Below are 21802 nucleotides of genomic sequence, written 5' to 3'. Positions count from 1 at the left end.
CAGGCAATTTTGTTGAAAAGTGAGGAAGATGAGGTGCCTCCCTGGGCCTAATGTTTCCACACTTCTATTGAAGTGATGAAAACTGGATACCAGTAGGCCGTGATAAGTAACATACATCCATTGTACGTTGCAGAGCAACCACAGAGACGATTTTGCAGAGCAAAACACTCAGAAACACTTCTTAGAAACCAAGATAAATCCTGTAAAGTGTTCAGATAAGCCACAGAAAGGCCGGAGAGGAGGAACAGATGGATCAGACACAAAGGAAACAAAGGATAAGTTGGTGGACTTAAACAGCAGCCCAGCAGTCATGACCCTCATGGAAGTGAACTAAATACATGGAGTCCCAGGCAGACATTGGCAGAGTCAGGAAGAATCACGACCTACCCACACCATGTTGTGTGATACTCACGTCCATTTCAGCTGACGCAGGTAAACAAAATGGAAAAGGATGGAAGAAGCCACATCACACAAACGTTCATTTCAAAAGCCAGAGTAGGTCTATTAATTTAGTAGCTAAAGTAGACTTCATCACAAAGAAAACTGAGAGTTAATAAGGAAACATTACATCACAATAAAAGAATCAATCCTCCAGGAAGACTAAGAGGACTCTTTGCCCGCCCCTGCCACCCACTCCTCCAATTAGCCTTCCCTCGGGGGCCTTCCTGTCTCTTCCCAGAGCACCCTGTTCTCGTCCCTGTCAGAGCAAAGGTCTCCATATGCTGGTGACTGTATTTGTGTGTGACTGACCCTAAATGAGAGTAAGTGCTTTGGAAAGCCTGGTGCATGTGCACATCCCAGAGCTCGGTGCCAGTACCGGATGCCCAGCAGGTGCGTCCTGAATGAATGACCCCCTGCAGACCGCATCTGGGGCCAGCAAAGGCTGTTTTGATAGGGTCAAGGGAAGGGTCTCTCTGCATCACATTCAACACGTGGCCAATCCTGCTGGTGCAGACGAGGAGGCAGCCCAGTGACTGAGTAGGAAATGAGGGGCGGGGGGCACACGCTTGGCAGGCTGCGAGCGCCATGGGCAGAGTGAGGAACCGCGCGACTGCTCGGCGGCGGAGGCGAAAGCGTCCCAGGGATTCTCCCGCCGCCTGCGCAGCCATCGCGGTCATGGGCGCCAGCCGCCCGCGGTGTCCCCGTGTCCAAGTCGGGGTCGGGGTCGGGAGCCAAGCGGCCGGGAGGGAGCGGGCGGCGGCCAAGAGGTGGCGGGGAAGGTCGCGGCGGAAGCGCTGGTGGCGGAGGGTCCGCGAGGCCCGCCTCAAAGATCTGCTGTCCCCCGGGCCACCCGCGAACCCGCTGGCGCCCGCCGCGTCCCCCCAGGAGCTGGACCTGGGCGCGCAGCGCGAGCGCTGGGAGACGTTCAGGAGGCTGCGGGGCCTCAGCTGCGAGGGCGCCGCCAAGGTCCTGCTGGACACCTTCGAGTACCCGGGCTTGGTGTACCACACCGGGGGCTGCCACTGCGGCGCGGTGCGGTTTGCGGCCTGGGCCCCCGCAGACCTGCGCGTGCTGGATTGCAGCTGCAGGCTGTGCAAGAAGAAGCAGCACCGCCACTTCCTGGTCCCGGCCGCGCGCTTCACGCTCCTCCAGGGCGCGGAGAGCATGGTCACCTACCGATGCAACACGCACCCGGCGCTGCACAGCTTCTGCCGCAGGTGCGGGGTGCAGAGTTTCCACGCAGCTGTCTCTGACCCCCGGGTGTACGGCGTCGCCCCGCACTGCCTGGACGCCGGCACCGTGCGCAGCGTGGTCGTCGAGGAGGTCCACGGTGGCGAGCAGGAGGAGGAGGCCACCGAGGAGCACAAGACCACGCAGAACGCGTCCACCCAGGCAGCCCCTGCCTGTGCTCGGGAAAAGGAGCAGTGACTGGGGCCGAAACAGGCCCCCGGGCGCCCCTCCGGGGAATCTCCGCAGTGCTTGTAAAAAAATATCGTGTGAAAGAGCTTTGTTTCTGAACTGTAAACCTGTTGTGTTGCTCTGAGCTTCTCTTCCAGTATTTTCCCTTCCCCTCCCGTAATTTGCACCAGACTCGCTTCTGATCCAAAACCTGAACACACGTTTGTCTGTGTACAATGATAATCTTGCAATCCACTAAGCAAGGACCCTCTCTACTTTCTCAAGCCACCCTTTGTGTCACTCACTTTTACTAGTCTTCATACAGTTCTCAAAAATCACTTGCAGATAGTACGTTTTTTGGTGCTATCGTGTACAGGATTGTTTCTAACAGTTGCACCTGGTGTTTAGCACAGGTCCATCCAGTTTGGTAAACATTAGGATGTTTTCCACTGATTACTCCGTGTGTGTGTGTGTGTGTGTGTGTGTGTGTGTGTGTGTGTGTATGTGTGTGTGTGCGTGTGTGTGCGCGCGCGCCCCCTTGTGTGTATTAGGTGGACACTCAACATTTTCACTACTTAGTATTTTTTTTTTCAGTTTTGTTTTAGAAACTCTGGGAAGGGTGTTAGACAGGAATGAGACTCATGATGTCTTTGCAATGCATGTCCCCTTTAATCTTTTGAAATACCTATCTTAGGGCCGGGCGCGGTGGCTCACGCCTGTAATCCTAGCTCTGGGAGGCCGAGGCGGGTGGATCGCTCGAGGTCAGGAGTTCGAGACCAGCCTGAGCAAGAGTGAGACCCCGTCTCTACTAAAAATAGAAAGAAATTATCTGGCCAACTAAAAAAATATATATACAAAAAAATTAGCCGGGCATGGTGGCTCATGCCTGTAGTCCCAGCTACTCGGGAGGCTGAGGCAGTAGGATTGCTTAAGCCCAGGAGTCTGAGGTTGCTGTGAGCTAGGCTGATGCCACGGCACTCACTCTAGCCCGGGCAACAAAGTGAGACTCTGTCTCAAAAAAAAAAAATAAATAAAATAAATATAAAAAAAAAAAAAAGAAAGAAATACCTATCTTGTACATGTGTTAAGTATATAGAAATTAGTAAATAATTTTTGAGAGGAAATTTTGTTTGTTGATTTATATATAAAGCACCGCCTACTATGGGGAAGGTTTGGTGGTTGTAATTATTTGGTCTCACGTTATCTGCAAAAGTAGTGGTGTCTCTCGCTTTTATAATAGGGAAAAGTTCTCCAGGGTCCCCTAAATTTTTGATGAGGGGAATTATCAGAGTGCGTACACATCCTGCCTCTGGGAACACAATATCTGTGTTTGAATCTGGAATCTGCTACATACTAGTTACATAACTTGTATGGAGGTACTTTTTTTTTTTTTTTTTTTTTTTTTTTGAGACAGAGTCTCACTCTGTTGCCCGGGGCAAGTGCCCTGGGGTCAGCCTAGCTCATAGCAACCTCAAACTCCTGGGCTCAAGCAATCCTTCTGCCTCAGCCTCCCGAGTAGCTGGGACTACAGGCGTGAGCCACCATGCCCAGCTAATTTTTTCTATATTTTTAGTTGTCCAGCTAATTTCTTTCTACTTTTTAGTAGAGATGGGATCTTGCTCTTGCTCAGGCTGGTCTCAAACTCCTGACCTCAAACGATCCACCCGCCTCGGCCTCCCAGAATGCTAGGGATTATAGGCTTGAGCCATCGCGCCCGGCCTGGAAGTGCTGAAAATCTATTCTTCAACTTCATCTTCTGTAAATCACATTAAGGACTAATAGAGTTTTCATTTTCAGGGTAAAGACAGTGCCTTGGGTGGACTACCTTATCAATGAATGCCTATGCTCTCCTTTCAACTGATTTGGGGTCCCTAGACCCCTCCTATCACGTCATCCAGAAAATACTGCACTGTATTGCTTAGGGGGGCGTGTATACAGTGGGACAAACCCTGAAGAAATGCAAAGAAAGAATTTAAGCAAGGATTAGTTAGGGTTTAATGCCATGGAGGAGGGATGGCTTTGTGACTTGAGTGGGGAACTCGTCCTATGTTCCTATTACTCTTGCTACATATCAGACCGCCCCAAACTTAGTCCGTAACAGAACAGCCAGTTCACCCTATGTGTGGCATTTTAACATCAGGAGCTCAGAAAGGCCACAGTGGATATGATGTGTTTCACATGAGTCTGTGACCTCAGCTGCAAAAGCCTGAGTGGCTGGGCCCTGAACCACCTGAAGGTTCAGTCACTGACATGCCCAGTGCTGGCATGGAAAGGACTGGAAGACTAGGTGAGGAGTGCAGGGCCTACCTGCTACCTCTCCATGGACGTAGGCTTCCTCATGACACAGCAGTCCTCACAGTACTCAGGCTTCATACCTTGTGAGTCGGGCTCCAAGCAGGAGTGTTGCAGCAGTAAACAAGCTGAATGTTGCACCACCTTTTATGACCAAGACTCAGAAGTCGTGATGAGTCACTTGTGTCATACTCTATTGATTAGAAGTGAGTCACCAGCCCTTTCAGATTCAAGTAGGGTGATTAAACTGCATCTCATGGTGGTGGAGGTGGCAGCTTTTTATAACAGCATGAGAGAGGGGACATATTGGCGTGGCCATCTTTGGAAAATACAGTCTGTGGCACAGTGGGCTTCTAGGGAGCTGGTTAGGTTTCAGTTCCCCTACGTGGCGGCCACTCAGATGTTTACCCTGTAATGGTTTGGCAGTTCACATACAGTGCATGTATAGTTGTGTATGATTTAAGCCAGAATATTAAAAAACGGGTGATTCTTACTCCTATCACTGAGCAAGAGCCGGAGCAGACTAAATGTATGACTGGAGGTACACAGAGAATACGACAGCCAGGAGGAGGCTGGCTGGTTGCTCCTGCGGCAAACCTTGACAACGGCCACCCAAGCACAGCCCAGGGTAGTAGAAGTCGTATCCGGGGGACCATAAGTGTTTCTGGGCCCCCAGAAAAGTTTCACCTATCGTTGGTTGGATATGTTGGATTGCCTTAGCACAGTGCCCCTGACCACCCCTTCCTCTATCCATTCTAATCCCTTCGTGCTTTCGTTCATTCATTCCACAAATATTTACTGAGTGTTTAACATGTGCCAAACAGAATGTGAGAAGGACTTAAGGCTATGGAGGAGGGTTGGCTACAGTAATTTTCCTAGAGCGTAGCTTGGCTTTCTTATGGAACGCCACAGGAAAGGGAACTGAAACAGCCCTGTGAGTGGATGACAGGGATGCATCTGGCACCTGACGCACAAAGGCCACTGCGATGCTGGCCATCTGCATGGCATCTGTAGGATGAACTCCAGAGTAGAAGGTGAATTTGTTTTCTGAAAAGTGTCATGAAAAGATTCAATAAGAAACCGTCGATGATATCTGCCGTATTGACATCCTGTAATACCTCTACTCTCCTTTCTTCGCATTTCCATTAACATCACAATATTTTTTACTGAAATGTGTTTGAAAAGGACCATTCGTGTCATGGAACCAAATGGAAAGCTGTATCTCTGGTCATAAAACATAACTAAAAATAAATATGAAAATGTTTTATGGTTATAAATAATCTTTAATGAAACATTTGAAATAAAAAAGGAGAAGTAGATCAAAGGCCTTCCCTCCACAGAATACCTCATCTGTGTTCCCTCATTTAATGTTCACGAAAACTCTCCCTGACACATATTATTATTCTCGATTTGTGGCTGAAGCGCACGGATGCAAAGCTGGGGAGTGGCAGAGAGAAGGGGGACAGCCAGGGCCACTGGACACCACAGTCGGTAAGGACTGGAGACAGAGAGGTTCCCGTGTACTTCTGCTCCCCTGAATCTGGTCCCTTCTCCTTGGTCATGGATCCAGTTCCCTGAGCATTTCCCCCATGGCCTCTTCACACCCACACCAGCTTTCCCTCCCAGAGACCTCTCCCGAGATCCTGTGGCCAGATGCCCAGTGGATTCAGCCTTGACTCTGGCCCTCTTTAGAAACCTGAAATGATATTAGATTAGACGTGCTGCCATTTTGTGAACCCCCACCTCCAAAATTGTTTTTCCATGTGCCGATAGAACAGAGACAACTCTGGGACCACAAATCACGTGACCTGCACATCACAGTTTGGGAAAACACTCATTTTGAGGAAGAGGCTTTCCAGGGACACCCACCCGGGCTCGTGTGCTAACTCTCAGTTGGTGACAGGTTTGTAAACCTGCACTCATCTTCTCGGTGAGGCTTAACTCAGGCAACGCACGTAAAGAAATAACGGAGCCTCGCCTATCATAAGCACTTTGCACATGAGAGCTCTTTGTATTTTTCCTGTTGTTGTTAGAGCAAAAATTGGAATGGAGCTTTTGTCTCAATTGTACACAGCTTAAAGTGTAGGCAGTACTTTCAGAAGCACTATCTCAGGAACTGTCATCCACATTTCCTTGACATTGACACTGAGTATAAAAGGAATTCAGCTGCAGAAAGGTAGAAGGAGGGGGAAGCACATAGACCTTCCGGTTCCTTACTAAGTTCCCACCTTCCCGAGACCCTGTCATCTCTCAGTCTATTGCATGAGAAACGGAGGTAGCCTTTTCCATTCCATGCAGGGTGACTGGGGCCATTGGTAAGGAAAGTACAGGGAACTGTGGGAGCACACAGAGGGGGTGCCCATTATCAGACAAGTCAATAAACCGTTCTCGGCCTTGGTTTCCTCATTTGTACAACGGTTCTAGAACCACATATCTCCTAACTCTTTGAGCATTGGGAGAGAATGATTGAAAAGCATATAGACTTCCATGTCCCGATACATGTCAAATGGCCAACAAAACCATCTAGTGTTACTTTTGTAAGTTATGTTATCACACCAAGATAGTTGGACCAAAAGTAACTAGACCCTATTGTTTGTGCTGGGGACTCAGCAGTGACTAAATCACTGAGTTACTCTCAGTACCTTTCGCCTCCCCCGTCATGACTAGAGGAACAAGGTTTTCTCCGACAGGCAAAAGTTCAGAGGTTCCACAACAACTTCTGAGACTTGGCTCTGAGACCCTGTCATAGTGTCCATGCCCTCCCCAGTATAGGAAGAAGCATGAGGAGGAGCAAGGGTGAGGTGTGAGGTTGGTGGGGTTGATGCCTTTACTGTCTCTCACTTGTAAGAAGAGACTTAAGTGAGGAAGGCCCTTCCCATGGGTCAGGCTGTAGAAGGTGTGACCAACAGCGCCTTCGTGCCCACCAGTGGACATTAGAGCAACTGGCAACAGCCTGGAGGAGCTGAAGGTACCTGCTGGGGAAGCCAAATTCAGAGCTCGTGGTCTCTGAGATAAACCCTCATCATTAGCAGGTGGCAGATTCCTGCCTCTGGAAGGCCCGGGGAGCTTGCCCCCAGCATCAGGGAGAGAGCCCAGTTCGATTCCCATCCGCACAGTAAGTGTTCCAGGTACCACATCCGGGCACAACAGTGTCCGACAGGAAGAGAGAGACGGTCTTACCTGAGTATATGTTCTTGAATTTCAGGACACTTTTTTCTCAAAACACTGATCTGGATTCTCTTTCCAATTTTCTTTTTCTCAGCCTGAAGAAGACCTTCTAAAATAAGGGGTATTAAAAATTGTGTTCCAGGAGATTCTGTTTCTCAGTACGATGGAGGAAAAAGTATCACATTTATCCTTCCCTCTGAAGCTACAAAAGAAACTGGAGAAGAATGATTTCCAACATATCGGACATAAAGCAATGAAAGAGAGTAACCTGTGAGGGACGAGAAATAAACACGTCGAGCCCTGTGACTGCCTCCCTCTGCTCACTGCAGGGAGGGGGAACTCAGGCAGAGCCCGGTGGTCTGAGCTGTAGAGTACAGGAGGAGTCAAGGTGGCTATAGTTTTCGGGACAGCGTGTTGGAGAGGAGAGGCCTGAACAGAACTTTCGAGCTCTATAGACACATTCCCTTGCATATTTAAATAGGTGCTAAGCAATGTTTGCATATGAGGAAAGTACTGAATGTTGAGAAAAGAACCATTTGAAAAGATTAAATAGCATGAACTTTACACAGGGCTTCCATCAGTCATAGGAAAAGCTCACAATTCACAGAGCATCAGGTAAAGTACCCAAAAGCTATGGTCCCCAACCCCAGGGCTTCGGACTGGTACTGGTTGGTGGCCTGTTAGGGACTATCTACAGAGTGCCCCGTCCTGCCCTCCCCCCGCCAACCAGGTCCGTGGAAGAACTGTCTTCCGTGAAACCAGTCCCTGGTGCCATAAAGGTTGGGGACCAATACGCAAAAGGACTTTGCTTTGGGAGTGGGAGAAATTTATTCCCAGTGTAAACATCACTCTGGCCATGCCTAATACAGTGTAAAAGCAAAACCTGAAAGGATAAAATAGTTTCCAAATTTCTTAGCCACATCTGAGAACAAAATAGAAAAATATTTATAGGCCGGGCGCGGTGGCTCACGCCTGTAATCCTAGCCCTCTGGGGGGCCGAGGCGGGAGGATCGCTCGAGGTCAGGAGTTCGAGACCAGCCTGAGCAAGAGCGAGACCCTGTCTCTACAAAAAATAGAAAGAAATTATATGGACAGCTAAAAATATATATAGAAAAATTATATAGCCGGGCACGGTGGCCCATGCCTGTAGTCCCAGCTACCCGGGAGGCTGAGGCAGTAGGATCGCTTAAGCCCAGGAGTCTGAGGTTGCTGTGAGCTAGGCTGAGGCCACGGCACTCACTCTAGCCCAGGCAACAGAGCGAGACTCTGTCTCAAAAAAAAAAAAAAAAAAAAAAAATACAGTGATGGCTACTACATCAACTTTTTTTCCCCTAAGAGAGAACAATGTTCAAGGTATCTGTGAATGTTACTCCGGTAATTGTGACCGTTTTGGAGTTATAACTGGGTTCAAGTCCTGGCTGCTACTTGCCAGCTGTGTGACCGCAGGCAGGTGACTGAAATTCCCAGTTTTGGTTGCCTCATCTCTGCATCTCTGCAACACAGAAAATACTACCTGTCCTGGAGGGTTGTTCTGAGAAGAGATTAGAAGGATAAAAATTGTCTGATTCTCTTTCCCCTACATTTTCACTTTCTCCATTTTTAATGCCTCCTTCTCCTCATTCTAAAAATGTATTCAAGCATCCTCCATCTTAAATAAACTTCCCTTGCATTCTCCCTGTAACTACCCAACTCTTCTTCATTTCCTTTCAAATGAACTACCTTGGCCATCCCTTCTTCATTCTTCAATTTAATTCAATCTAGTTTCATTCCCTTGGTCCCTGAGCTGTCCCAACTGATATAGATATCCATAAGGGCACAAGGATGTCCTAATTAATGAATCCTGAAGGACTCCTCTCGCAGTTCTCATGTGGCCTTACCTCTCTGTAGCATCATCCTCCCTCCTTCCATCGTATCTGTGATTCTACTTTTTCTCCTAGTTACTCTCCTACTCTTCTGAGGTATCTTTCTTGATCTCCTTCGTGGACTTCTCTTTCCCTGTGTCCTTAAGCATTACTATTCCCTGAGTTCCATCCTTGGCCAGCTCTTTACATGCTATACTTCCTACATCCTTGGATGAATTAACTCAAACTCATGGCTTCATCGACTCTGGTAGTTGTGATGACTTGCAAACATATATTCCTCATCTGGAGGTAATACCTGAGCAGCAGACTAATATGTCCAATTGCCTCCTGTACATCCTGGATGTTTTCACAAGCTCTTCAAACCTAGATCTCATTTCAATGCCCTCCTCTCACCCACAAATGTGTGCATGCCCCTGTATTTAATTCTTCAACTACATGTGCCAGCATTACTCAGTCACCCAGCTCAGAAACTTCCCCTTATCAAAGTCTGGATGAACTCAAGCCTACAATCAAGAAGCAGCAGAGTACTGGTGAAAAATAAAAAGAGTACAGAGACCTGTGCCACCTACAGTCATTGATATCAATTTCAACTAAGCCTGATATAGGATCCAGTAAATTTACTGTATTCTTCCAATCAGCTCTCTCTCCAACTACCTGTAATGACCATTTAAAAGTGTAAAACTCCTCAAACACCTCATCTGCTTTTCTCTCACTCTCTGAAGCTGGCCACACTTCCTATTTCACTAAGAAAATCAAAGACCTCAGGAAGAATTCTCTCAATTTCCTACCACCAAATCTATAAACACCTATGCATCTACATGCATAGTTGTTGTCTTCCCTCCATTTATGGTAGAAATGTCCCTCCTCCTGTTTAAGGATAATCCTTCAAAGCATGCTTTGAATTTCATTCCTCCTATCTTCTCCCTTTACCCCTTCCTCAACTTCAATCTGTCCTTTTTAAACATATCCTTTCTATCAGCACTAAAACATGCTCTAGTCACTAAAATCTTAAAAAAATAAAAATAAACAATCAAAAACCCAAAGCACCCTCCCTTTTTGCCATATTACCTTCCAGTCACTACCTTATCTCCTCACATTCACAATAAAATTTAAAGCTTTCTACATTTGTCATTACTTCATTGCCTATTCATCCTAAAACTGACTTTTGCTCCCCAAATCCTAATGAAATGGCTTTCTCAAAGGTCACCATGATGCTCATGGCATTAAATCCAATAGGAGTATCCCGTCTTCATATCATTTAATTCCTCCAACAGTATCAACAGAATTAAACCCTCTCTTTCTTGAAGAAACTACCATCAAGTTGTCAGTTTATAATTTTCCTTTGAATGGGCCATACTTTCCTGTTTCATTGTGTTTTGTGATTTTTTTTTTGTCAAAACTAGATATTTGAATATGATAATGTAACACTGAAAATCAGATTCTCTACCTTCCCCAGGGTTTGCTGTTCTTGATTTCTGAAAGGTACACAGCTGCTTCTGAATGCTCTAAACATTCATTTGTTTAACGAGTTTTCCAAACTATTCTGGGAGAGCCCATATTCCCTTATTATATGTGGTCACTGAAGTCTCTGTTCCTTTAGCTTGTATTCAGCTAGTGTTTTGACAGCAATTTCCTTGAAAGCTCAGAGCTAAAAAACAAAACGAAACAAAAAAATACCTCTGCCAGTCTTTTTGGATTGGCCTTGTGCTGGGGCACTCCTTCAACACCCAGCCAGGCTACTTACAATTCTGCCTTAGCTTTCACTTTCTGCTTGTACTCAGTCCAGAGATCAGCTGATGAAAGCTAAGGGTCTTCTCAGAGCTTTTCTGAGCACGCATCCTACCCTGGGCATCCAGGTGGCTTTCTAATCCCCCAGGGAACATGGCTGCTTTTGAATGGGCTAATTTCCTGAAGAAATTTTCTCCCCAGCTTATCTTCCAGGTTTTAGGCTATCTATTATATGTTTCAACTGTAATTTTTGCCTCAAGCAGCTGCAGTTTTTTTGTTTGCCTTATTAAGTTTTCAAAAATTGCCCAACATTTTTCTGCCCTGAGTTCCAACTTAGGCCAGAGAGGAGCATCTTTCACCAGTCCTTCAGGTAGCCACCAGACAGTTTAGAACAGATGAAAATAATAATTTGCAAATAAGTTCTGCTCTGCTTCCTCTAGAACCAGGTACCGGGGTTCTGCACTTGGGATGCAGGCTGCTGTATTCAATACTGTCACCATATCAGGAAGAAAGTGGAGCAAGGGCAAGTAAAAATGCTACAAAATTTTTCTACCATTTTTGGACATATTTTTATTGTGTTAAAACACGTATAACATGAAACTTGCCATTTTAACCATTTTTAAGTTTACAACTCAGTGACATATCATGTAAGTACATTCCTATTGTGCAACACTCACCACTACATATTTCCAAAACTTTTTCATCACCCCAAAGGGAAACTTAGTACCTATTACACAATAACTCCCTATTTCTCCCTCCCCACATTCCCTGGTAACCTCTATTCTATCTCCTGTCTCTATGAATTTGCCTATTCTAAGTACCTCATATAAATGGAATCATAACACTGTATGTCTTTTTGTGGCTGGCTAATTTCATTTAGCAAAATACCCTCAAGGTTTATCCATGTTGTCACATATTACAGGGTTTCATTCTTCAAGGATGCGTAATATTGTATGTACATACCACATTTTCTTTACCCATTTATCCACTGATAGATATTTAGTTTGTTTCTACATCTTGGCAATTGTGAAGTGCTATAAAAATAAGCCAGTCACAGAAGGACAAATACTGCATGATTCCACTTATAGGAGGAATCTAAAATAGTAAACTCATAGAAGCAGAGAGTAGAATGGTTACCTGGGGCTGAGGGAAAGGGCAAAATGGGGAATTGTTCATCAATGAGCATAAAGTTTCAATTATGCAAGATAAATAAGTTCTGGAGATCTGCTGTACAACATTGTACCCATAGTTAAATAACACTGCCTTGTACACTTAAAAATTCGTTAAGAGGGTAGATCTCATGTTAGGATTCTTGCACAATATTGTAAATGACATTTTCTTTTTTTTTTTTTTTTTTTGAGACAGAGTCTCACTTTGTTGCCCAGGCTAGAGTGCCGTGGCATCAGCCTAGCTCACAGCAACCTCAAACTCCCAGGCTCAAGTGATCCTTCTGCCTCAGCCTCCCGAGTAGCTGGGACTACAGGCATGTGCCACCATGCCCGGCTAATTTTTTCTATAGATTTTTAGTTGTCCAGATAATTTCTTTCTGTTTTTAGTAGAGATGGGGTCTTGCTCTTGCTCAGGCTGGTCTCGAGCGATTCTCCCGCCTCGGCCTCCCAGAGTGCTAGGATTACAGGTGTGAGCCACCGCACCTGGCCATAAATGACATTTTCTCAGGGCAGCTTTCCTTGACTCTTCAAACTAGGTCAGGTCACCCTGTTATGGTGCTACAAACCTCTTTTCTTCATATCACATGTCACAATGAAATAATACGTATAATTAAGAGTGTTTGGCATACAGCAAGCACCCAATAAATCTTGCTGTTAGTATACTTTAAACATATAATTGTGTCATTTTTCAACTATTTCATTCACTTAATAAAATTAGAGTTGCGTGTGAAACTATTATTTCATTCATTTAATAAAATTAGATATGCTCTAGGTGGTACAGAAGTGAACAGAGACATGAATGTTAATTTTGATTAATGTGCATGTCCCCTCAAGGCTATAACATAACATGAAGGCAGAGACAGACACTGATTCCTTGCAGGTTCTCAGAGCCCAGCAGAGAGGCGTTGCTAAGTGTAGGCTGAAGGGGGCATTGCCTGATTTCTTCCAGAAGGCGCCTTTTAAAATAGGAAACCCACCTGGACAGGTATCCGCACTTCTATCTGAGGCTTAAAAAAGCCAGACTCAGCCAGGCACAGTGGCTCACACCTATAATCCTAGCACTCTGGGAGGCCGAGGAGGGAGGATCGCTTGAGGTTAGGAGTTGGAGACCAGCCTGAGCAAGAGCGAGACCCCATCTCTACTAAAAAAAAAAAAAATAGAAATTAGCTGGACAACTAAAAATATATATGGAAAAATTAGCCGGGCATGGTGGCGCACGCCTGTAGTCCCAGCTACTCGGGAGGCTGAGGCAGGAGGATCGCTTGAGCCCAGGAGTCTGAGGTTGCTGTGAGCTAGGCTGACGCCACGGCACTCACTCTAGCCCGGGCAACAGAGCGAGACTCTGTCTCAAAAAAAAAAAAAAAAAAAAGAAAAGAAAAGAAAAAGGCCAGACCCAGGCACTACAAACAGTGCAGGTCTCTCCTTTCCTTGTCCTTCCTCCCCTTTTACATGAGCCCAGGGAGGCAATCTCCCTGTTTAACAAAAGAGAGTGTGAGGTGTGTCGCTGAGCTTGGTGCTTTTTTCTCAGGAGTTAGGCAGAGCGGCCAGAAAAAACTTCCAGCGTCTCCTCCTCCATCCCCCAGACAAATCCCTGTCCTGCACCCCCACCCCAACCCCCTTAAGAACCTGCTGAAGACAGTGACAGGTCAACGTTCCTAAAACTCACCGGAGCCTGAGAGAAAGCTCAGGGGCACCGCCGGAAATGTCGCCCCTCCTTCCCACTCCTCCTCTTTGAGGAACTTCCTCTGTCCCTCTAGGATACTGGGAGGTCTGGTTTTCTCGCTGTTCCTTTGATTATGTCAGAATTACGCAGCTCAAGTAGAGGAAGGAAAAGGAGAATTGAAGGAATCCGGCAGGAGCAGCCAAAATTCAAGGGCAACATTATAGATGACTGCAGTGGTTAAGTGCACAGTCTTCAGTGGCACACTGGTACATACCTTGCCACTTAGGTGTAATGTGGATTTAGGCAAGTCATTTAACCTCTCCTATCCTTGTTTCTCATTTGTAGAATGGGAATAATAACCACTACACCATTAAATTGCTGCGAAGATGTCACAATATATGTAAAGCCCTTAGCACAAAGCCTGGAACCAGAGGAAACTCTTAATATAATGTTAAAAATTTAAACTTGGCAAATTGTCTTTTTTTTTTTTAATCACCCTTCCTTTCACATATGAACCCCTTCACAAAGTGTCTTTTCTCTCCCCCTCCCTTCACAGCCAGGTGTCTTGAAAGAACTCTGTAGGTGCTCTGTTGCCATTTCTTAACCTCCCCCTTCCCTGCCAGCCTGCATTTGACCTTCACTGCATCACTCTCCGCATTGTCTTTTATTACTTAATATCACCAGTTCAATTCCCTGACCTTCCTCTCGCCTCTGATACCATGGAGCACTCTTTCCTCTTAGAAACACTCCTACGTTTTCACTTCTGTGTCACAACTTTCCTGATGTTCTTCTACATTTCTGGCCATTCATCTAGCTCCTTTGTAATGTCATCCTACCCTACCTAGGCATTACATATTTGACTTTCTTTGAGCTTGGTCCTAAGGCCACTTATCATCACTCCATGGTCTCCCTCAGGCAATCTGGACCAGACTCTCGTCTTTAATTACCATCTGTCCATACTCTCGTCTTTAATTCCCATCTGTAAGCCACCAAGAACATTTCTTTCTCAGTCCACCCAATCAATACAGCTCCAAACTAGGATAACCAACTCAATATCCAATGTATCTGATTGAATGTCTCATAGGCACCTTAAACTCCACATGACCATGGACAAATGTATACTCTTCCCCCTAAATTGAGTTCCCCTCCAGTGTTATCATCCCATTCAATGGTATCATGCTCTATTCAGTTGTACACATCAACAATCGAGGCATTATCCTTGTTGCCCTTTCTCCCTTACTTTTACGTGCTATTCATTGCCAAGTCCTATAGATTATTCTCTTAGATATTTATCAAAATTATCCATGTTTTTCCATCTCCACTACCACCATTCTTGTCTGTGTTCTCATCACGTCACACTTTGACTACTTGAACTGTTTCTAACTGTCCACTATTAAATTTACTCTGGTTTCCCTCCAGGTCATATTTGCCCAAATGATATTTTCAAAGCAAGCATTAGAGAACACACATCCCACTTACTCCACCTGGTTACAAACCTAAAAACTCGTCCCTTGCTCTTGGAAGAAAAACCAAGATCTTTAACATGGCCTTCATGCTCCAACGTCTACCTTAGGTTCAGGACTAAGTGGGACAAGAGAGGCACTGGGATACAAAATTTAAGAGAATGATCACACTCAGAGTCATGGTCAAGTGGAGTGTTGGCAGCAGAGAATGAGTGTCTGTTGTAATTTTGTACCCTGGGTGCCACGGATATCACACCCTGATCTCAGTCCTGCCATCCTTGTCTAACCACTCTAATCACAATAATAACTGCTAACGTTCACTGAATGATTGCCATCTGTAGTCAGTGAGTATGGTCCTGTGTGCTTTACAGGCTCTATGTCACTGAATTCTCACAAAAATTCTGCAAGGTATCTTTTTATCATCATCCCTCAGTAAACAGGTAAGGCCCAAAGAGGTTCAGTAACTTGCCCCTTGTTACACAGCTACTAAGCGGGAGAGGTGCGGGCCAAATGCAGGCCATCTGATTACACAGACTCAGTAATCACACCAAGTAGTACTCAGCCACTTTATTCTTTACCTCCCCATCTCACACCACTTTACTACTTGTGCTTTTTACTCCCATCAAATAAAGTCTCTTCAGTTCCTTGAACCAGCTGCAATTACTCTGACCACAGGTCCTTTGAGCGTGCTGTGCTCTCAGTCAGGACTGACTGACCACTGCTTTTAATGAATGTGCCATTCATCCATCATATTTCAGCCCTAGTGTCACTCAATTGTTTCTCCCACCGAGTCTAGCTTAGGGTTCTATTATTATGAACCCACATAGAAATGTCTTTCCTTATCATCAGAGCACTGTTATTATAGAATTATATGTTCATTAATGTGATGTTTGATTAAATGTATCTCATCTGCTTGCCTGTAAGCAAAAGCAGAGACAAAACCATATCTGGTTTTGCTCACCACTGAATTCCCTATAATTAACACAGTGCTTGGTATGGGGTAAATGTTAGACACTTACTGTGGAACTAACTAATTGATTCATTAATTAAATGGAGACATTTTAGCTATGTTGAGAGGGTGAGAGAAGAGTTTTCCAGGCAGAGGGGACAGTATGTGGGAAATCTATGGAGCAGGAAAGAAATTGGATTGTTTGCTAAACTAAAAGAAGGCTAGCATGTGTATATGTCAATACACTCCAGCCAAAGAGCAGCAGGAACACATAGGCAGTTAAATAAGTTGGGCTTATTATTCATTGCAATGAAGGAGAATGCATGCCATGAGGAACCACAGTGTCTCAGAAAGATCATGTTAGAAAAAATCCTACTATAGGATTCAAGATTTGGTTGGATGATGCTGGTATTTATGTCTACCAGGAGAACAGCATGGCCTAGCCATGAGTAAAAGGCCAGGTTAATAGCAACACAGAGGCCTTGTTATAAGTGTCACGCCAATGTCTGGATGTCAGGGACTAATGTTTTCCCCCATATGACTAAAGAGCAGAGAGATGTAGAGAGAACTGGCACAGGGCCAATTAAATAAGGCAGGGGCTGGAATACCATGTTAGTGGAGTTGACCTTTATCTTAACAGCAAAGGGAAGCAGATAAGTGATGCACTTAAATCCATGTATCAAGGACAATGGAGGGTGAGAAATGTTATCCTACTTGCAAACTTGCAAGTTAATTTGCCACAGATCGACAGAGGCTGACAGAGGACCTAAGCCTTCTAGGCCACAGACAAAGGACTTTATCACTCACAGCAAAAGCAGTAGCCAGGCTTCATGTGCACCCTGGTTCTACGTGCCCTCCAAGTCCCACGGGAGCAATGAAGGCAGACTGAACTGGATACTTGCACGTGCAGAGGGCTGTGTAGTAAGAAATGAACACCGAGCCTGGGAGACGCAGTGTGCTTATAGCGAGTGGAAGCCATCCTGCTCTTTGTGTGAGGTGTTACCTCATCCCTGAGGATGCTCCCTGCAAGTAGAACCCTGAGAAATATCCTAGGTAGAGAGTGACTGGGGCTTTGAACTCTTGGCATACCTGCCAAAACCATGAAGGAATGCTCAGGGCCCGTGCTGGATTTCCTCACCCAACACTGTGTCTTTAAAGAGGTCAGCATTTGGAGAACTGGCTCATTAATGGAGAAAACTCTCACTGAATCACGCCTTACACCATGTATGAATCATTCCCATCGGCCTACAAACGTGCTATAATTTCTTCCGTGTTGACTTCCCTGTTCCCTTCCAGCTACCACCCCACCCACCTCCCTATAAATGGGACGGGGGGCTGTAACATACCCTAGGATATCTGCAATGAGAAGAGTAGGTACTGGGTGACGGTGCACTGATAAATGAAAAGAAGAGCTAGCCAATGCCACGAGGAAGTCAGGGCAGGTGGAGGCAAAGAGGATGTGTTCTGGGCTGGTGACAAGGGAGATGGCTGAACCTAGGGGCACTGGTGCTCCAGGCAAGCACGAAAACTGCCTCCTCAGAGATGTTGTTAGCATGTAGACAGGTGGTTGCAAAACATACAGTACCCAGAAAAGGGGCACCAATCTGTACCACTAACATCCAGGCCTGACTCTCAGAGAAAGCCTCGCCCTGCATTTCCTCTGAGATGATGGAGCTCCCTGATAGACTTGGTTGCCATGGAAACTCAGGGACTTGACTCAGCTTCTGGGAACCACATGTGACTCACCAGGACCAATTTGTTTCAAGTTGGATTCATAATGGTCAGATATTTTGTTCTGAATTGGCTGCTATTATCTGCAGATGGGTGAACAATTTGCATATTTGGGTTTTAGGGATGCATGGGACACTTCCTCCAAAACTACAGCAAAAATAGCCTTGTTTAATCTGCTGGGTTCCATGGCTCGCTCTCTCTTGTGATGTTTGTGTGTGTTCATCATATCACCTTTACACTATTTTAATAAAGTATTTCATAGTTTATATTTCCTATATAATAGTCACTAGTGCTTAATTGATAACAATATCAATTATAATAGTTTAATTATTGTTAATAGTTTAATAATTATATTTAAGCTATAAGGATTTCTTACACAGTGCCAGATACTTTGCTAAGTACTCTCCGTGTAATATCTTGTTTAGGTCTTAAAAAAAACCTGTGAGATTTTTTTTTTTTTTTTTTTTTTTTTTTTTTTTTGCAATATCCACATTACTGATGAGGAAGCTGAGGTCCCTGAGAGGTTAAATCTTGGCACACAGGTAGGGCGTGGTAACAGGGCTGGCTTCATGGGCCTGCAACCAGTATAGTCCCAAAAGGCCACACGCTCAGAATGGGTCCCTGGGCTTGCAGTTTAGTGTTGCTGTCTTGGGATCCTTCATTTCTTTGCATGTGTATTTTGTAGGTGAAGTCACATGGGACAATGCAGTAGGTGCTCTCCTGTGGTCTGGCTCCCACCACCTCCCTACCTCGCTGGGACAGGTTCTCTGCTGCCTTCTTACCCAGCCACCCTCCCAGACTCCCCTTTCCTCTGCAGCCCAGTGGCTGCTGCTGCACTTGCCCCTAGGTGGGCGCCTGGGTGTGGGGGCAGGGAGGGGAGGTCTTGAGAGTGCCCAGCCACAGGCCAGGGTCCCTGGGCACCTGTGAGGACCTTCACTCACCCTATGAGTGTCCCCATACTTGAGGGAACATGATATTAAATAGCAAATACAAACACCACGACAGGGCAAAAGAGAGACTGAAAGGAAGAAAGGAAAAACAGTCCTTGCTGCTGTTGCACAACGGACCCCACATTTTCATTTTGTACAAGGCCTCCCGTTATATAGCTTGAACTGTATGGTAGAGAAGGGTCACAAATTCAGGACTGCATAGCTCCAAAGCCATTATTTCTTTTACTTTTCTTGATTGTAACAGAACCAAAAATATTGAATAGGTGATACATACACACTTGGTATAAAATTCAAAAGTTTCAAAAATATGCAGTCAAAGGATTCTTCTCATCCCTGTTGCTGAACTGTCCAGAACTCCTCCCTAAAGGCCACCACTCTTTTCCACCAGGCTCTTAAATACCCTTCCAGAAGCACATCCCTGGTGTTCAAGCATATGTGTATATTCCAACCACTCCCCTTTTTATTCAAATGGCTAACAATATGTGGGCCTTGCATTTGTTCACTTCAAAATTTATCTTGGCGTAATTTCTGTGCAGTACTAATGAGGGCAAAAGTTATAGAGTGCTTGCCATGCCATTGTTTTAAGTGTTTCAAAATTACTAAGTTAATTTTTTGAAAGAAATGATTTGACACACAAATTTATTCATTTGATCATATTTAAAAAGACAAGGCAGAATCACGCTCATTTTTGTAACAGTGTGAGTGTAAACATACTGAATCTCAGAGCGCTTAGTTTGCTTTGGAAATTTCTGAAGAGTTGACCATTAGCAGCCCAGTATGCCTTTTTGTTCTCCTCTAGGCTTTCCTGCCTTTTGGGGGAGGAGTGTTGGTGACAATTGATGCTAAATAAGTAGCATGTGGGTGAACTTGCCAAATCCTTTCCACCTCCTCCTATAGGCAACATGGCAACTTGGCTTAATTTTTATCTAAAGTCATTAAATAAGCAAGTAGGTTATCCAGCACAGAGAATGGAGAGAAGCTTTTATTGTAGATAATTCCCAAATATAAGAATGGATGAACCCATCGTTTAACTGTTCAGTCCCTTCTTTTGCTGACCAGAGGGAAATATACTAGCAATGGAGCCGCCTGTCTTTGGTCCATTAAGACATCAGTATAATGTACTCAGTTTCTTTGATCAAAATGTGTTGGAAAAGCCACCTCTGGGTGGGGAAAAGAAGTTAGTGTATTGCAGTTGATGGAGGAAAATAAAAGCAACAAACAGCAGTGTCCCTTTCCTTTTGAACTCCAAGGATCATTTCACTCCTGTCAGCTTTACAGCCCAAGTAAACTCAACTGGGAGAGCAGAGGGTGGCAACTGGGGCAGAGAAACGAGGAGACTTCATCCAGATCTGTGGACCATTTCAGATCTTCTTGGATTCCCAGTATTGTTATCTTTGTAGTCAAGGTAGTTATAGGGGATTCAAGATTTAAGACTCCATTTTATGGCCAGTGCAGAAACGGCATAAACAACTGATCTTTTTGAGGTATGCTATATAGATGTATTATATTCCAGTTGTACCCTCCATGGATTGGAGGCATTGATAACCTCCCTACTGATGCTCAGCCGCTTCCCAAAAGCAAGAAACTTTTTTTGGAAGATGGAAACAATCAGTCCATCTTTAGTTGTTCAGAAGATAGTTGCCTCCCAAACGTACTGTCAGAGCCAGTTCCAAAATGATTTCAGATTCCCTTGCAATGTCAGACATCACCTTTTGGTGACAATAGTCCCAGGATGTCTTGTTGATGCTGGTACACGTCTCCTTCTTGTGATCTGATAAGCCCTCTGGCTTGAATTTGTCTTGACAGTTGTAGTATGTTCCATGGTGACAGGAATAGTGCTGACCCCATTGGTCATTTACTACCACCTCAGTCTTGACGGTGTTATCATTATAGAGCCAAGCAAGAAAATTAGTAGAGTTCCAGTAAGTCTCAGGACATTCCCACTGCCCATAAGATCAGATCAGATCAGGCTTGAAGGGTTACTGGTTCATTACAAAGGATACAGATGGAAGAGACGCATAGGGCAAGGCATGTGGGAAGGGGTATGGAGCTCCCATGTCCTCTCCCGGTGCACCACCCGCCAGGAATCCCCATGTGTTCACCTATCTGGGAGCTCCCCAAACCCAGTACTTTTGGGGTTTTTATGGAAGCTTTATTACATAGACACAAATGATTAGATTATTGGTCATTGGTAATCAACTTAATCTTCAGAGGTTGGCCTATTAAGTTAATTCTTATCATAACCCACTGATGTAAGTGTTGTCCTCATTTTATGCATGAGGAAACTAGAGCACACAGAATTTCAATAACCTGCTGAAAGTAATATGGCTAAAAGCGGGAAGAACCAGGATTTGCATCAATGCAGTGTAGCTCCACTAAGCTAATTAACATTCTACTTTTTTCCAATAGCTACATGGTATCCTTTTATATGGATATATTCTCTTTTATTTATTAAATATTTAGCCAGTCCCCTACTGATGGACATTTAGGGTTTTCCCAGTCTTGGGCTAGTATAGACAACACTGCATTGAATAAAGGAATATGTAACCTCATTCCATAGGTGTGTAGGTATATCTAAAGGATAAATTCATAGAGGTAGGATTTCTGGGACTAAATGCACACATAATGTTGCTAGCTATTGCTAAATTGCCCTCTCTAGATGATAAATCAATTTACACTCACGCTAACAAGGCAGGAACGTGTCTGTTCCCCACATCCTTGCCAAATCAGCGTGTTTCAAATGTTTGTACGTTTGGCTGTATGATAAATAATGGATGGCATCTTATTGTAGTTCAAATACCCATTGCTCTTATTATGCATGAGGCTGGGAATTTTTAAAATACATTTAGGGGCATTTTGTATTTTCTTTCCTGTGAACTTTTTGGGCATACCTATAGCAGAGGCTGACTAGCTGTTCTTCAGTCAATCTCCTTTTCCTCCTGGAGTTTCTCAGTTTCCTTACAGGTAACTGTGGCTGCTGGGCTGAGT

At 44.9% G+C, this 21802-nt stretch overlaps 1 protein-coding gene and 1 pseudogene across 1 annotated transcript; one reads left to right on the top strand and one right to left on the bottom strand.

Moving 5' to 3' along the window:
- The first annotated feature begins 902 nt into the window (after positions 1–902).
- CENPVL1 (centromere protein V like 1) lies at positions 903–2347 on the top strand. Its single transcript, XM_045537770.1, has one exon. The coding sequence runs from the start codon at positions 1027–1029 to the stop codon at positions 1867–1869; it is 843 nt and encodes a 280-aa protein (XP_045393726.1). The 5' UTR covers positions 903–1026; the 3' UTR covers positions 1870–2347.
- A 17719-nt stretch (positions 2348–20066) lies between these two features.
- On the bottom strand, positions 20067–20871 carry LOC123628253 (annotated as a pseudogene).
- Positions 20872–21802: the final 931 nt, after the last annotated feature.

Source organism: Lemur catta, chromosome X (genome assembly GCF_020740605.2).
Source record: "Lemur catta isolate mLemCat1 chromosome X, mLemCat1.pri, whole genome shotgun sequence".
Taxonomy (NCBI): Eukaryota; Metazoa; Chordata; class Mammalia; order Primates; family Lemuridae; genus Lemur; species Lemur catta.
This window is presented reverse-complemented; position numbering and strand designations above follow the sequence as displayed.